This window comes from Octopus bimaculoides, chromosome 27, assembly GCF_001194135.2.
Source record: "Octopus bimaculoides isolate UCB-OBI-ISO-001 chromosome 27, ASM119413v2, whole genome shotgun sequence".
Taxonomy (NCBI): Eukaryota; Metazoa; Mollusca; class Cephalopoda; order Octopoda; family Octopodidae; genus Octopus; species Octopus bimaculoides.
In genome coordinates, this window is record NC_069007.1 from 3,575,049 (window position 1) to 3,591,783 (window position 16,735).

At 39.5% G+C, this 16,735-nt stretch overlaps 2 protein-coding genes across 2 annotated transcripts in view; one reads left to right on the forward strand and one right to left on the reverse strand.

Annotated features, from left to right (window-relative positions):
* Positions 1–1,027: 1,027 nt before the first annotated feature.
* On the reverse strand, positions 1,028–13,599 carry LOC106882758 (transducin beta-like protein 3). The gene is made up of 16 exons (XM_014933537.2): positions 13,513–13,599; positions 12,256–12,307; positions 11,445–11,534; positions 10,940–10,987; positions 10,197–10,277; positions 9,777–9,925; positions 8,791–8,961; positions 8,029–8,104; positions 7,547–7,625; positions 6,683–6,930; positions 5,582–5,785; positions 4,693–4,796; positions 3,983–4,184; positions 3,273–3,362; positions 2,563–2,631; positions 1,028–1,154 (listed from the first exon to the last, which is right to left on the reverse strand). The coding sequence occupies exons 1-16, from the start codon at positions 13,530–13,532 to the stop codon at positions 1,083–1,085; spliced, it is 1,755 nt and encodes a 584-aa protein (XP_014789023.1). The 5' UTR covers positions 13,533–13,599; the 3' UTR covers positions 1,028–1,082.
* Positions 13,600–13,689: 90 nt separating this feature from the next.
* Positions 13,690–16,735, forward strand: part of LOC106882767 (tRNA-dihydrouridine(16/17) synthase [NAD(P)(+)]-like) — a 14,977-nt gene continuing 11,931 nt past the window's right edge. The window contains exon 1 of the mRNA XM_014933549.2: positions 13,690–14,794. Within this exon, the coding sequence (XP_014789035.1) occupies positions 14,743–14,794 (52 nt within the window). The 5' untranslated portion in view covers positions 13,690–14,742. The remainder of the gene's footprint in view (positions 14,795–16,735) is intronic.

Below are 16,735 nucleotides of genomic sequence, written 5' to 3' on the forward strand. Positions count from 1 at the left end.
GTCATAGGATCGCGCTTTCGATTCCCAGACCGGGCGTTGTGAGTGTTTATTGAGCGAAAACACCTGAAGTTCCACGAGGCTCTGGCAGGAGATGGTGGCGAACCCTGCTGTACTCTTCCACCACAACTTTCTCTCACTCTTACTTCCTGTTTCTGTTGTGCCTGTAATTCAAAAGGGTCAGCCTTGTCACGCTGAATATCCCCGAGAACTACGTTAAGGGTACACGTGTCTGTGGAGTGCTCAGCCACTTGCACGTTAATTTCACGAGCAGGCTGTTCCGTTGAACGGATCAACTGGAACCCTCGACGTCGTAAGCGACGGAGTGACAACAAAAAAGTAGCTAGTTGGAAAAAAGAAAAAGGTTATATACATAAGGTACATGGCCTAGTGGTGAAGGTGTTTCACTGATGATTGCAAGATTGTGGTTTCAATTCCCAGACCAGTAGTGTGTTGTGCTTTTGAGCAAAACACTTCATTTTATGTTGCTTCAGTTTACTCAGCTGTAAACGGGTTGCTTTACAATGGTCTGGGGTTCTGTCCAGGGGGAATGTTGGCCTGCATGCCTAGCCAGCAGGGGGGCACCATCTGAAAGCTATAACAATGCAAGGAAGCGCATTGTGACCAGCGATGTATAACAATATCCAATAATCCAGCGATTACACAGAGGTTATAATCATATATGGTTGCAACAGTTCAAATAAAATAATTAAAAGCTGTTGTCACAAATTAGACCCCAATTTAAAGGAGACCATGGGCACATGTATAAAACTAGGAGTTCGTTGGTTACAATGACAAGTGTTCTAGTTGATCCGATCAACGGAACAGCCTGCTTGTGAAATTAACATCCAAGTGGCTGAGTACTCCTCAGACATGCGTACCCTAAGTGTAGTTCTCCGGGAGATTCAGCACGACATACGGAATGTGACAGGGCTGGCCCTTTGAATCGCAGGTGCAATTCCACGAGGAATCAGACACGACTTTATAAGTGTGAACTGAATAGTCAAACCACTGAGGACACACGGACACACAGAGTTCTATGAACAGGAGACGAAGAAAGGAAAGAATAGTAGATGTATTTAGACTCACCCGGTGATAACGTGGCGTCCGTTGTTCAAAAACAGAACCTTCATAACAGGCATCTCATGGTTAAGTACCTGAAAATAGCATAGAATCTCAGAGAATGTGGTGTGTGTGTTTAGTCGTGGGCAAAAAGTCACGCACCAAAACATTATAGTATTATTATTATCTAAGGCAGTGAGCTGGCAGAATTGTTAGCACACTGGACGAAATGTTTAGTGGTATTTTGCTTGTTATGTTCTGAGTTCAAATTCTGCCGAGGCCAACTTCACCTTTCATCCTCTTGGGGTCGATAAATTAAGTACTAGTGAAACATTGGAGTTGATGTAATCAACTAGTCCCCTCCCCTCAAATTTCAGGGCTTGTGCCTTTAATAGAAAGGATTATTATTATTATTATTATCACAATTTAAGGCAGCAAGCTGGCAGAATTGTTAGCACGCTGGACGTAATGCTTATTTTTGTCTGTTGCTACATTCTGAGTTCAAATCCTGTTGAGGTCGACTTTGCCTTTCATCATTTTTGGGGTTGATAAATTAAGTAGCAGAGAAAGGCTGGAGTTGATGTAAGTCAACTAGTCCCCTCTCCTCAGGCTTTGTGCCTTTAGTGGAAAGGATTATCGCTGTTATAATTCACTTTGTTCCTCATGTACAAATATGTCTGTATTCACGTGGTGTCGTACATTGTGGAACAACATGGCAGTGATGGAAGTTGGCCAGAGTGGTGCTATGAGGAAAGCAATTAGGATGTTTGAAGAAGGCTCGTTATCCGTTATGCTGACGGCACTAGCAGACGAGAGAGAGATACTTGCTGGAGAAGCACCACAGAACCACCACCTCCACCTCCAGTTGTCCTGTCATGGTTCAGGGGATTAGAATTGCACTGTATTATTGCAAGAGGCGAGGCACAATGGCCCAGTGGTTAGGGCAGCGGACTCGCGGTTTCGATTCCCAGACCAGGCTTTGTGAGTGTTTATTGAGCGAAAACACCTAAAAGCTCCACGAGGCTCCGGCAGGGGATGGTGGTGAACCCTGCTGTACTCTTCCACCACAACTTTCTCTCACTCTTACTTCCTGTTTCTGTTGTGCCTGTAATTCAAAGGGTTAGCCTTGTCACACTGTGTCACGCTGAATATCCCTGAGAACTACGTTAAGGGTACACGTGTCTGTGGAGTGCTCAGCCACTTGCATGTTAATTTCACAAACAGGCTGTACCATTGATCGGATCAACTGGAACCCTCGACGTCGTAAGCAACTGAGTGCCAACAACATATTGCAAGAGCCAATGTCTAATCAGCCAGCACATGGAGAAACCTTTGGGGCTACCTGTCTCCTGTTAAGTACCCAACGAACATGTGGCTTGTTGGTACCTGTAACCACGTTTCTATGGTCAGCCAGTCACCATGCAGCAAGTTGTAACATAGAACCAAGACAGTGTTTAGCATAACAAATCAAACCTGGTTATTTACAACGAAGAAGATACTTACCATTGCTGTGGAGAAGTCTGAAATCTTCCAAACTCTGACCGTTCTATCGTGGGAAGCGGTGGAAACACACTGCAAAGACAAAGGCAAAGAATTAAACTCTATTTCCCCACCCCATTGCTAACACCTTATTAATGTCTGCTTTTCCATGCTTGCATTGGGTGGATGGAATTTGTTGAAGAATAAATAAAAAAAGTAAAATTAACAGAAGGTGAAGTAAAAAAATAAATATCCACAGGTGCAGGAGTGGCTATGTGGTAAGTAGCTTGCTTAACCAACCACATGGTTCCGGGTTCAGTCCCACTGCATGCCACCTTGCACAAGTGTCTTCTACTATAGCCTCAGGCTGATCAAAATCTTGTGAGTGGATTTGGTAGATGGAAACTGAAAGAAGCCTGTCATATATATATATATGTGTGTGTGTCTGTTTGTCACCCCCACCATCGCTTGACAACCAATGTTGGTGTGATTTTGTCCCGGTAAGACACTAATAGAATAAGTCCTGGAGTCGATCTGTCCAACTAAAGGTCGTGCTCCAGCATGGCCACAGTCAAATGACTGAAACAAATAAAAGAATATTTGCATATATGTATCAATACCTGGACTGAACCTGGAACCATGTGGTTCAGAAACAAGCTTCTTACCACACAGCCACACCTGTGCATATCTATAATTAATCTATTCATCTAATTATGGATATTAAAAGTCCTTACCTTGTCTACAGGAGAGAATGCCACTGACGTTAAGCGCGATTTGTGTCCCTTGAAAGTACCAAGGACTTCAAATGATGACACGTCCCAGAGCTGCAAAAATAAAATGGAAAAACACATCATAAAATCCCCAGATATATAAAGAACAAGTAACCAGATACAGTCTTATATTTAAGAGATGAGGAATTATGTACATTATTTACATTTGACGGATATTTGTCCTCATCTTGTTTGTTGATAACATAACGTTTCAGCTGATATACCCTCCAGCCTTCATCAGGTGTCTTGGGGAAATTTCAAACGTGGGTTCTCATTCCTGAAGTATTTTTCAATGTCATTATTATTATTATTATTATTATTCAGGTCACTGCCTGGAATCGAAAGGAAGTCTTGAGATTTGTAGCCCGTGCTCTTAACCACTACGCCATGGGCAATTAGTTTATTTTTAGAATGACATTGCAGGGTCGGTATGAGATGCCTGATTGGGCCAGTTTGAACATAAAACAAGTAGAATGCATTGAGTGCTTATGGTCAGTTTAAATGCTAAAGGACTAAAACAGTAAAATTTTATCATAGAAACAGGGACCGACTCAGACGAATTGGTATCAAAACGGTTAATAATGACAAAGTTATTTAATTCATTAAATGAGTTCAAATGAAGAAGACATATTTCAATAGAAATATGGTGACCAAAAGATTGGAATCCTACTCACTTTAGCCGTGTGGTCTTCAGACCCAGTTACAAAGAGATTATCATTTGGCGACACAGCAACACAGGAAATAGTTTTGGAATGACCACTTCCCATCTGATTAGCCTTCATTACTGCTGATTCCTTCTTGGAGAACTCTGCAGGAATTTTCCACATTTTCACTGTGCAGTCTGTTGATACACTAAGAAGCTTCGAAGATGAGGTCCTTGTGAAGAAGAAAAAAAAAACAACTTTATTGTCATCAACATTATTATTATTATGATTACAGTGATAATTAAGACGACAAGCTGGCAGAGTTGTTAGGACAGTGGGCAAACTGTTTAGCAGCATTTTTATGTTCTGAGTTCAAATCCCGCTGAGTACCTGTTAAGCATAGGGGTTGATGTAAATGACTTAACCCCTTCACTGAAATTTGCTGGCCTTGTGCCAAAGTTTGGAACCGTTATTTATATTATTATTATTATTGTAGCAAGCTTTAGAAATGTGTTTCAACATCACTGGTGCCAAGCTTTGTCAGCCTTTCCATTTCCCTTGGATAACATCAGTGGTGAGGGGAGACTGGCATGCATGGCCAACTAGTAGTCTTCTACAAACAACCTTGCCAGGATTTGCACTTTGGAGGGGAACTTTCTAGGTTCAATCCTAGATGGTTTCATTATTGTCATCATCATCTAACGTCCATTTTCTGTGCTTATAAATAAAATAAAACTTACCGGAAAAAAGTCACAGCATCAACGGACATGGAATGGCCGTAACCAATGGCAACACAGCAAACTGACTTGTCTTTAGTCAGAAGCCATAAACGTATGGTTTTGTCCTGCAGAACAAAAGAGAAATGTGGAAGAGACGTCAGTGTACAAATCTTTCTTTTATTTTTATCTTATTCGCTTCAGTCATTGGCCTGTGGGATTGAACCCAAGAGCACATGGTCCGTAAGCAAACCTTCTTAACGACACCACCATGGCTGTGCCTACATGTCCATATAGCATTCAAATATCATTTAAGAACCAAGAGTGATCTCCCTTATGCTGCAAAATTATACGAGAGTCGCATCTTCATCCTTTAACGTTCATTCCCCAGCTGGCATGGGTTGGACGGTTAATCAATATATTCCACCACAAGGTCCTTGCAAGAACCCCTAGCAGTGCCAGCAGAGTACAGGCTACTGCTAGGGCTTCTCAGGCTGGACAAGTCAAAGGATAGAGGCCAAACTAATACGGACCACCCCTTCCCAGAGGTAAAAATGGGTTCATGTAGGGCCAACACCTTTATCTAGAAAAAAAAGGAGTGGCTGTGTGGTAAGTAGCTTGCTTAACCAACCACGACTAAAAGGCGATGCCCCAGCATGGCCGCAGTCAAGAGCAAGCATTGATGATCATTCAAACCAACAAGATCTGGGAGAGGAAGGCCTTTACTCAGGGAAAGCATATGATTAACCCAGAAAAGGGGTAGAGGAGAGGATGCCCTAAAATACTGAGGCAAAGCTGAAAGAGTAGGGATCCGAAAAGACAATGTGGAAGCAAGAAGTATGGGAAAAAAAGTTGGTGGTGGCCTACGCTCCGAAGGAAGCAGAGGGTTTAAGAAATGAGATGAATGTGTTACCTTGGAACAACTGGCCAGCAGTTGAGGTTTTGTTGGACATATGTCAAGACCAACGACAATATCTGTGTGACCTCGCAAAACCTGACAAGTCCAATCACTGATTTTATAAACAGCAATGTTCTCTGAATTACTAGCGACAGCCATAAATTCCTCCTTGAAACCAAAGAATCTCACCTCAAGAACATCATCGAAGAAACCACAAAACTGCAAAGACAAAATCCAAAAAAAAAAGAGGAATAAACATTTAATAAAAAAAAAACATAAAATAAATGATAGATTTTTTGATGGAGTGATTGTGACTATCTTTTTATCTTTTACTTGTTTCAATCATTAGACTGTGGCCATGCTGGGGCACCACTTTGAAGGACTCTAAGATGAATGAATTGACCCCAGTACTTATATTTTGATAAGCTTGTGCTAAGTAATGGGTATCAAACTTTGAAGTAGGGGACAGACAAAGACACACACACATAAGTAATATATATATATATATATATATATATATATACTGGCACACACACACAATGGGATTCTTTCAGTTTCATCATCATCATTTAACGTCCGCTTTCCATGCTAGCATGGGTTGGACGATTTGACTGAGGACTGGTGAACCAGATGCCTACACCAGGCTCCAATCTGATCTGGCAGAGTTTCTACAGCTGGATGCCCTTCCTAACGCCAACTACTCCGAGAGTGTAGTAGGTACTTTTACGTGCCACCGGCACGAGGGCCAGTCAATCTACCAAATCCACTCACAAGGCTTTAGTAGACCCAAAAGCTAAAATGTTTGCATGGGTTTGCATTTGTCCTCTCACTCCTTGACAACTGGTGCTGGTTTGTTTATGTCCCTAAGAGATAATCATTTAGCAAAAAGAGACCAACACTTTAAGTACTAGACATTAAAAAGAAAAGGAAAAAAGTAATGGAGTTGATTTTTTAGACTAAAAACCGTTCAAGGTGGTGCCCCAGCTTGGCCACAATCCAATGATTGAAACAGGTAAAATATGAAAGAAAACGTTCAGTAATTTCCAGTCCTCCCATCCTCCACCTCAACACTTTTCATAATGCAACTGGCAGAGGTGTAAATCTCTTAATACTTACCTGTTTTCTACAACTCAAATCTGTCGGGTTGTATAAGGAAATGATGCAATCATTGTCCACCACCACAACACTTTCACCACAGCTACCTCCACCACCACCATCATCATCATCACCAGCCTCATCCTTATCTTCATCACGGTCAAGAGTCATCCCAGTGGAAGTTGCCTGCATGATGCCAGACTTGTGTTTGCTCTCAGCCTGTTTAACGATGGTCGTACCTTTGTTAGCATCCCACACGTTCAATACACCTGCAGAAAGAAGATTAACAAATCAATACATAAAGTTTGGTTTACATTCCAAGAATTACTGGTATTTCTCAGTGTGAAGGATTTTCTGAGTTTAACCCTTTCGCATTTAGACTGGCCAAAATATTCTACATGTCTTATGTTCAAACTGGCCAAATCTGGCCTCTTGCACCTATCCTACAATGCCATTCTAAAAATTAACAGTTACCTGGTGAAAATCTCAAAGCTAAGAGATAATACAGGATTAATTCAAAACAATGTGAATAAATAAGGATTACTTTAGAGAGAAAAATGTGAATGCTAAAGGGTTTAAGATGCAACTGTTATGTTTGTCTTAGGAAACAAAAAAAAGGGTTGATTCATTCAACTAAAGCTCTTCAAAGCTGTGCCCCAAAAAGGCTGCAATCCAATGACTGAAACAAGCAAAGGTAAAAGGTATATGAAATACACAACTACCAAGCAGGTATTAGTAAAGAAGAACTCTATGGAAAGTTTTGTCCTTGGCAGCACCTTTCTCGGCGTTATGGGACAACCCCAGCACCTTTAGAAAATAGGTCAGAGGGGGAGGAAGACATAGTGTTGTGGAGAAAAAGTGAGAAGAAACAAACAGATCCCTTACCTTTGGACCCTGCAGTTATAAAACAAGGACCCTTTTTTTTCTTGAAATGCCTGGCAACTAAAACCAAGGATTCTATGGACTACAAAAGAGAAAGAAAAGAAAAGCAAGATGTATGAATGAATATAGGAGAGACAAATGTGATTGTGTGGTGTTTATGCCTTTCTGAAGTAGATTAGCGGAATGAGTAATAAAAGACGAATTGAACCTTTCTGTGTCAGGCTACATGATAGACATAGCAGCCAAATTCCCCTTTTATCATAAATGAATTAAGTATATAAGTAATAGAGGTAGACAAGAAATGAAGCCCCTCAAGTGCTCAGAAGGTCCTTAGTAGTTTAGATCTTCTGTAACTTAGGGTATGGGTGTTGTGAAACCATAATAGTCTGGGCAAGGACTGAGTGAGAAAAGTTGAGGGAACTCGTCTTGCGTTTCTTTTGCAGTGCAGTGTATTGTAAAAGAAAAGGAACTTTCTAGAAGAGTACCTCAAAGACTGGAATGGTCTTCTGGATGGTAAAGGTTTTCGTGTCCCACATTGTGACTATACTGTCACGTCCAGAACTGCAATAGAAACAGTGAGAATCAAATATAATTCAAAACAGATGGTTCAATGGATAGAGGAAGATTTAGATGATATTACTACTACTACCACTACTTATTTGATCTTCACTTAAGCTTTATTATTATTATTATTAGTTTATTTGTCAGAGTTCTTTTGCCATGCATTCTGTGACCTCTTCAATGACTATCTGTTTTTCATGTCTCCTGTTTGGTTTATTCCATCTTGTCTTTATTGGCAAAATGACATTTAGATGGATAAAGAGACAATTAGGTAGACAAGGAAAGGGTTAGAAAATATAGTAATGAAGGCACTGAGCTGGCAGAAACATTAGCATGCTGGGCGAAATGCTTAGCGGTATTTCGTCTGCCGCTATGTTCAAATTCCACCGAGGTTGACTGCCTTTCATCCTTTTGGGGTCGATTAAATAAGTACCCGTTACTAGTTGTTGGTAATCATGTATAGCATAGTTTCATTCTTTTTGGAAATCCTCAGCAGGATATAACCTGTAACTTATTAATTAGACATATTACGAACTGAGACATTTTATTAAAGATGTTTTGTTTCATTAATTTGCTTTGAAGAACATTGATAGTTTAGGAATCAAGTGAAAGAGAGAACATTCAGAGAGTTTATGTACAAAAGAATAACCGTTTCCGAGGGGAAGTTAATGGTTGTAATAACTTACCTGAGCATCGTCTGGCTGTCTTCAGTCAGAATCATATCAGTAACTGCAGCTGAGTGATGGCTGCATGTCTTGATGACTGACTTTCTACGTAAGTTGTACAAACAGATCTCTCCATTGTCTGAGCCAGATAAAAGATTCACTTCTTCTCCACAAGGCACAAACAAAAGGCACCTTAAAATAAATGAATACAAATCAACAACAGTGACTTTGCTATTCTTTTTCATTTGTTTTCCTTTAGATACATTTCTATAGTGGAGGCGCAATGGCCCAGCGGTTAGGGCAGCGGACTCACGGTCATAGCATCGCGGTTTCGATTCCCAGACCGGGCGTTGTGAGTGTTTATTGAGGAGTGAAAACACCTAAAGCTCCACGAGGCTCCGGCAGGGGATGGTGGCGAACCCTGCTGTAGTCTTTCACCACAACTTTCTCTCACTCTTACTTCCTGTTTCTGTTGTGCCTGTAATTCAAAGGGTCAGCCTTGTCACACTGCACCTCCATATATATATAAATATATATATATATATATAATTAGATTGGAGCCTGGTGTTGCCATCTGGTTTCACCAGTCCTCAGTCAAATCGTCCAACCCATGCTAGCATGGAAAGCGGACGTTAAACGATAAGGATGATGATATATATATATATATGAAAATTCTTTCAATTTTCCAGTTTCCACAAACTAAATCCACTCGCAAGCCTTTGGTTGGCCCAGGGCTGTAATAGAAAACACTTGCCCAAGGTGACTAGACATGAGAGATGAGTATATTTATTTAACCACATAACATCCATCGGATTACAGCCATTTCACAGTCTTCATCATGTTATAATTTCAGCGTATAATAAATTAGCCAGGTCCACTAGAAGAGCTCTGTGTAATTGTCACAGGATTCTATGAACCCATATATTGCACTACACACACACACACACACACACATTGCTGTAAGGTTCAGGATGCGACTGGTTAAAGTACATATAAATACTCCTTACCGTATAATACCAGAGTTTCTTTTGAAGTTGTGGGTGCAATATCGATGTTCAATGTCCCATACTTTAACAACAGAGTCGATCCCTCCAGTGGCAAGCAGGTTCCCTCCCTCGTTGAACTTCATACTTTGGACATGATTTGAATGGAGCGACTGGAGAAAGAAAATAACAATAATAATAATAATAATAATAATAATGATTTCAAATTTTGGAACCCAGGAGTTACACAGTTCCAGGTACCGTACACATATAAGTTAGAGTACAATAATATAACAGATAAAGCAAACAACAACAAAAACACTCTACATAGGCCAGAGAAAACATTCAAGTAATTATTAATCTATCATGAAAACTCGACAAAAGACATTGGCCTGTAATGTTTTAGCGGTACATGTGTCTTATTAAGGTTTAATCCATACTTACCCTCCAGGAGTAGTTATGAGTTTCTTCAGATGATAAATCAATCAATGAGATCTGCAGGAGTGTATCAGCAACAGCCAGTTTCTAAGGAATAGAAATAAAGTTTAGCCTTTTTTCGCATCCAGATTACTCTGTCAAACGTAATGCTTATTTGTTCATTTTGGTTTGAATTGATCCTGTATTATCTTTTAACTTCAATAGTTTAATGATGGGATTGTTTATTTTTTAGGATAGGTGTGAGAGGCTGGACTTGGTCATTTCTACTATAAAACAGGTAAAATATTTGGGCTGGATTTGGCTGCTTTAAATCCTAAAGGGTCAACATGTTGACAATCTCACAAAGAAACTCAATTTTGAAGATGTAGTTTGTGTGCGAGTTCATCTCTTCACATCATTACATCGATGCTTATGTATGTGTCTTGTAAACATTAATATGTGAAAATCAGTGTAAAAAAAAACACCCTGACTTGAAAAACAAGGGTTGTCAACAGGAAGGGCATCCAGCTGTAGTATACAACCCAAAATCCCTTTGTTTGGAACAGAAATTTTAGTGGAACATTTAAATTCCGAATACTTTATAACAAGAAGTTTGTACCATGGAACCAGGGAGCGGTCTCAGGTAGGTTGGTCTCAAAAGGGAAGTGATGAAGAAATGAGTAGTTTTAGAGTGTGCCACTATTTATAGTGGTCAGCATAAAACCCACCCCCTGTGTGGCACATGTTTTACAGCATTAAATTCAACTTACCTGGCCATTGGGTGTCACCTGATTGCATGTCACACTGAGACCGTCAGACTGTAAAACAAAATATAAATATACAATCAAAGAAAAGGTATTTTCAAAACACCCATAACATATCCATAGCACTTACTCAGCACTACCTGAAAACCCATGGGTCTAATTGACACAACTGTCGCTCATAACCTATATATATATATATATATATATCCATGTACATATATGCATATTATTGTTTGGTTTTATGAGAAGTTATATATAAAAATTTAACATTAAACTGAAGGATCACTCAATACTTTTTTGAGTAGAGTACATGTTTATTAAAATTTTCCAAAGAAAATGTTGAAAGTAACTTTGAAGAACCCCTGAGGCAAAAGGGAAATTGTAGATGTGTAAAGAAACTTTGAAAATAATGGCAGGAGAAGAAAAAAGAGAGAGAAAACCCTGCTGATCCTTAAGTTGAAATAAAGAGAAGGCAGCCAATTCCAAGAAGGTAAACTAACATTTCACTTACCAGTTGTATGATTCGAGTAAGTTTTCCAGTGTCTTTCGACACAACATTCACTTGGGTTTTGTAGATACATATCAAATGGTCTTGTGTCACCTGGAAAAAAAAAGGTATTCACATTCATTATCATCATCATCATTATTGTTTTAACATCTGCTTCTCCATGCTTGCATCAGTCAGACAGAATTTATTGAGGCAGGTTTTCCTGCTGCCAACTGTTTCCAAGCAAGCTAATATTTCCCCATGGCCAGACATGTTTTTCACAGAAGACTGGAAACAAATAACCTCGCTTGTATGATGATACTGTCCATTTACAGCCATCACATGATGTCTAAGTAAGAGTACACACAAAACAGGCTTCTTTCAGTGTTCTTCGACCGAATCTACTTACAGGGCTTGCTTAACCCTTTAGCATTTAATCCGGCCAAAATATTTTACTTGCTCTATGTTCAAACTGGCCAGATCTGACATCTCACACCTAGTCATTTTGAACATAAATAATCACGTCATCGAAATCTCGAGGTTAGGAGATAATTCAAAACATCATGAATAAATAAGCATCACATTTGACAAAATAAATCTGAAAGTTAAAGGGTTAAGGTGTCACATTCACTTGATTGTGAAGCGAACTTCCAAACCAAAGAATCATGAAATAAAGGCCGTACAGAAAAGGAAAGGTGGATGTAGTGTCGTTCATGTTTTTCTCAAGAGAATCGGCAGTGATAGAGAAGTGAAGTGGAATGGTGTGAGGCATTGGACCAGGTTCTTCAGTCGAACATGTATTCTACAAGAGTCACAGAAAAATGTAAATACTTACAGAAATCTTCCCAGCACTGTAGAACGGACCATATTCCAAAGATTTACTGAAACTAGAAGAAAACAGGGTCTCAAAATCTTCATTCTATGTCGGTCTTGGACAACAGGCAAAGATTATGAAGGTGCTGTGCCATCTCCTCCCCGTCCTCTTTAGTCTTTGCAAACCACATAGGGAGATCACTAGTGCTGATGGCACGAGGAAAGCACTCAGTACACACTATGAAGTGTTTGGTGTTAGGAAAGGCAACCAGCTGTGGTAAACACTGGAGCATGATGCAGTCCCTGGGCCCAAGAGATCCTGTCAAACCATCCAACCCATGCTAGTATGGAATATAGACATTAAACGATGAAGGGGATGATATCCTGAATGTTCTAGCTTGGTCAATGATGAGGGAAAAGCACCTAAAACAATTAATGAAAGCACGATCCATTTCATTCGCTCGCGAGTGACGGCTTTCTGTACATACCCGCCCCCATTAGTATGCTTTTGATTGTAGGCCTATTTGATCAGGGTTAATCTGCGACTGAACAGCCACAACCGCTCTATTTGCCACTCTAGAGTTTGTTTTATAAATAATATCTAAGGTAGGACATCGTATAATTCGGTCCTGGGCGATCTTTCGTTTTGAGTAGATTTTACGTCATTTCTAATCCACGTGCGTTTGTTTATGTTTCTGAACAAGATCGTCGCTTTCCGTAAAAGGGTTTTAGGGTTAGGGTTATGGAATTCCGTCCCTAACCCTAAAACCCTTTTACGGAAACATAAACAAACGCACGTGGATTAAAAATGACGTAAAATGTACTCAAAACGAAAGATCGCCAGATAGTCGCATTATGTTAGCAAGTGTAATTTCACGTTCATCACTGTTAACTATATTTTAGGTGTTTCTAATAGTTTCCGACTTGTTTATCTATCCATTTGCATGACTACGATATAGTAGCTAAAAGCGTTGAAAATATAGGCTCTGGGTTTAGATCCAGATCAAGAATTTATTTATATATCTAGAAATAACGAAGCTTGATGTCGAAATATACATAGAATAGTAGGACCCGAAGAAATTAGAAATGGTCTTTATTGGCGATCATTAATACACAGCAGATTGTCGAGTAAAATATATTTATGTTTAGACATTGTAGAAAAATAGAAGTTTCAAATGAAAGGTGATGATAACAGTCAAGAAAACTTCAAAGTACTGGGAATAAATGATTTTTGAATGAAATCGAATAAAGTCAATTTATGAATAATAAATAAACTTACTTAATTTTCTCTTTCGACATAACGTGGAAGAATCAAAATCATAAACACGTGTTTATAACCGGATGTTACACCGTTCTCGTCTGCGCATGTGCAACGTGACTTATGACTTGTCTTAAAAGTTTGTCATATCCGGATATGATCATAAATTGGTCATATGCAATGCCGGATTAAGGTATAGGGTTTTGAGCAGGTATGTGCAATTTTTTCCGTGAGGTGGATTGCGCTACTAAAAAAGCTCGAGGTGGATTTTCGTTAGGCGTACCATTCAGAAAGTCCCATGACTTCTTTAGAGGGTGCAACCCATGGGTCTCCGCTAGCTGGAGGAGCTCGTGAGAAAAATTGTTGAAAATATAAAATATCATTGAGTCCCTCGTAGGATTATAGCTCAGGACGGGGTGGAAGGACTTACAAAATTTTAATCCGGTTCTGGTCCAGTACTTTCCACGTGAAATACGAACCAACGTTGGAGTTGGGAGTAGAGGTTCAAACGCTGCCGCTCTACTTGCGAGAGACAACAGCCAAATCTCCCTCAAAATCATTCGCTGTCCCCATAAAAGAGCACATTATCTTATTTTTTAAAAAAAGGGATTTTGTCCGGGAAAGGGAGCTGTCGTAGGTTTTTTTTTTTTGTTTGTTTGTCAGGATCCCCTATATTAATTGTGACTTTATTACCGGCCACCGTTTCTTTAACCATCTCGTGACCTACTAGAAATAGCAGCTTCAAATCCCCGTCTTTGATAAAAAGAAATACATTTAAAGGACACTTTTATAACGTGTGTGTGTATGTAAGAGTCGAATAACAAGAACCCAATTTGGGGTGAAAGTGAATTCTAAGGTGGCATTAGGAAAGACCGATTTTCGAATGTGTATTAAACAACCTGATAATGCTTTTTAGTTTGTTGGACAAATTATTTCAAAAGGAGAAACTATAAATTCTTAGTAGCTGGAAACTAGATGGGATAGTCGTGTTTGGAACGGGAATGTTTTCGGCTGGAGTTATTTCACCTCGCTACTCGGAATTTATTTCGTGAGGGATTCTTTTCACAAGACACCGTCGGTAATACTGAACCTGATGATGTGATCATGCTGTGGTCATCCTCCGTTTCGTTTCTGTCTTACTCGAGCAAATCTTTACCACAAGTGCTTACAACTATTCCTAGAGACGAACCTGCCTCTCCATAGCTGACCCTCTGCCTGAATTGTTTTAAATATAACTTCATCTTATCAATTATGGCGACCGGGGCCCCGGCTACTGAACCAACAATGTGCGAAAACGAACCAGGTAATTATATCTAATTGTGTATCTAATACATACTTTGGTAGAGACGGACTATATGTAATCTGAACCTTCCCCCCCCCCCTTATTTATTAATTTTTTTTACGGAATCCCACGTTTTAGGCTATGGAGATTCCGATTCTAAAAATAAATCGTTTGAAAAATTTCAATTCCCCCACCACCACCACCACCAAGCAGGCTATTTACATGCTAGAAATAACAGCCAAATCTCACAAAACTAGTGTTAGGGTTAGGTTTACCCTGTGGATCTATATAAAACCCGGGGGGGGGGGCGGAATCGAAATTTTGAAATTGAAATTTTTGAAAATTTTTTTTCAGAATCGGAATCTCTATAGCCTAAAACGTGGGATTCCGTAAAACAATAATAAAATAAGGGGGGGAAAGGTTTAGATTACATATAGTCCATCTGGACCCTACGCGTTAACCTAGTTAGTATGGAAAGGTGATCTTTGGCACCACCCAAGATCATTAGCCTGGACGTGTCAACGAAGAAGAAAAGACTATACTTAGTTGCTTGACCTGCTAGAAATACCAAGTAGGTCTCCTTCAAATCACATACTTTTACAAAAGAATTGAAGGACGCATTGGGTTATGTAGTTTTCGGATGTGCATTACGTCTGGAAAAAAAGATGTGATAGTCACGATTGGAGTACCTTTGATCCGTAGTCCCATTTGGTCAGAGCTAACCTGGGACCCAAACAGCAACTATGGTTTCGGAATCGTTTGTCCCGTTGCTTTTAAAGACGAATGTTGATTTTCTCAATCCTCAGTGAATCGACTCAACTTCCAGTGTCTGCCTTTGTTATAGACTAGGCCTTAAGTTTTTCTTACAAAAACTGTAGAAAATAATCCCCCATCGTCACAGAAATGAGTACAAAGGGGCATTTTATATATTATATTTTAACAAACATTACGTTTATCTTGTCAGAAATACGTTTTCGTAACTAAACTATCAAGTTATTAATTCGAAGTAGGTCTCTCTGACCAACAACACGGAACTCATCTCTTCACGTAATTAACTTATTTTAATGAATGTCATTAACCGTTGTTGTTCATCTTCAGATCAACCTTAATTAAATTCATTAAAACTGGTGAAGTTTTCCTTTAGTATGGAAGAAAACCAACATCTGTTGTGCAGTAGAATTAGTTTCCATTGCGATCCGATTACATCATTCGTCAAAGACTTTTGTATTTAGAAATGAGGGCGAATTTCTTTGTTTAATTTTCTTCCTTGTTATAAACATATATACGGAATATTTTGTGGGCTTGGTGAAAATAGAATTCAAAACATTTGTGTGTGTGTGTATATATATATATATATATATATATACACACACATATATATTATATACTCTTTTACTTGTTTCAGTCATTTGACTGTCGCCCTGCTGGTGCACCGCTTTTTGTCGAGCAAATCGACCCCAGGACTTATTCTTTGTAAACCTAGTACTTACTCTATCGGTCTCTTTTGCGGAACCGCTAAGTTACGGGGACGTAAACACACCAGTATCGGTTGTCAAGCGATGCTGGAGGGACAAACACAGACACACATATACATATATACGACGGACTTCTTTCAGTCTACCAAATCCACTCACAAGGCTTGTGAGTGGATTTGGTAGACGGAAACTGAAAGAAGCTCATTGTATATTTGTATATGTGTGTGTGTCTGTGTTTGTTCCTCCAACATCGCTTGACAACTGTTGCTGGTGTGTTTATGTCCCCGTCACTTAGCGGTTCGGGAAAAGAGGCCGATAGAATAAGTCCTGGAGTCGATTTGCTCGACTAAAGACAGTGCTCCAGCATGGCAGCAGTCAAAAGACTGAAACAAGTAAAAGAGTAAATATATATATATCGGAAGAGGATACAAAAAGACGTTTTGTGCGTTTAATTGTTCGTCTTTCTCCCCTCCCCCCCCCTCCTTCC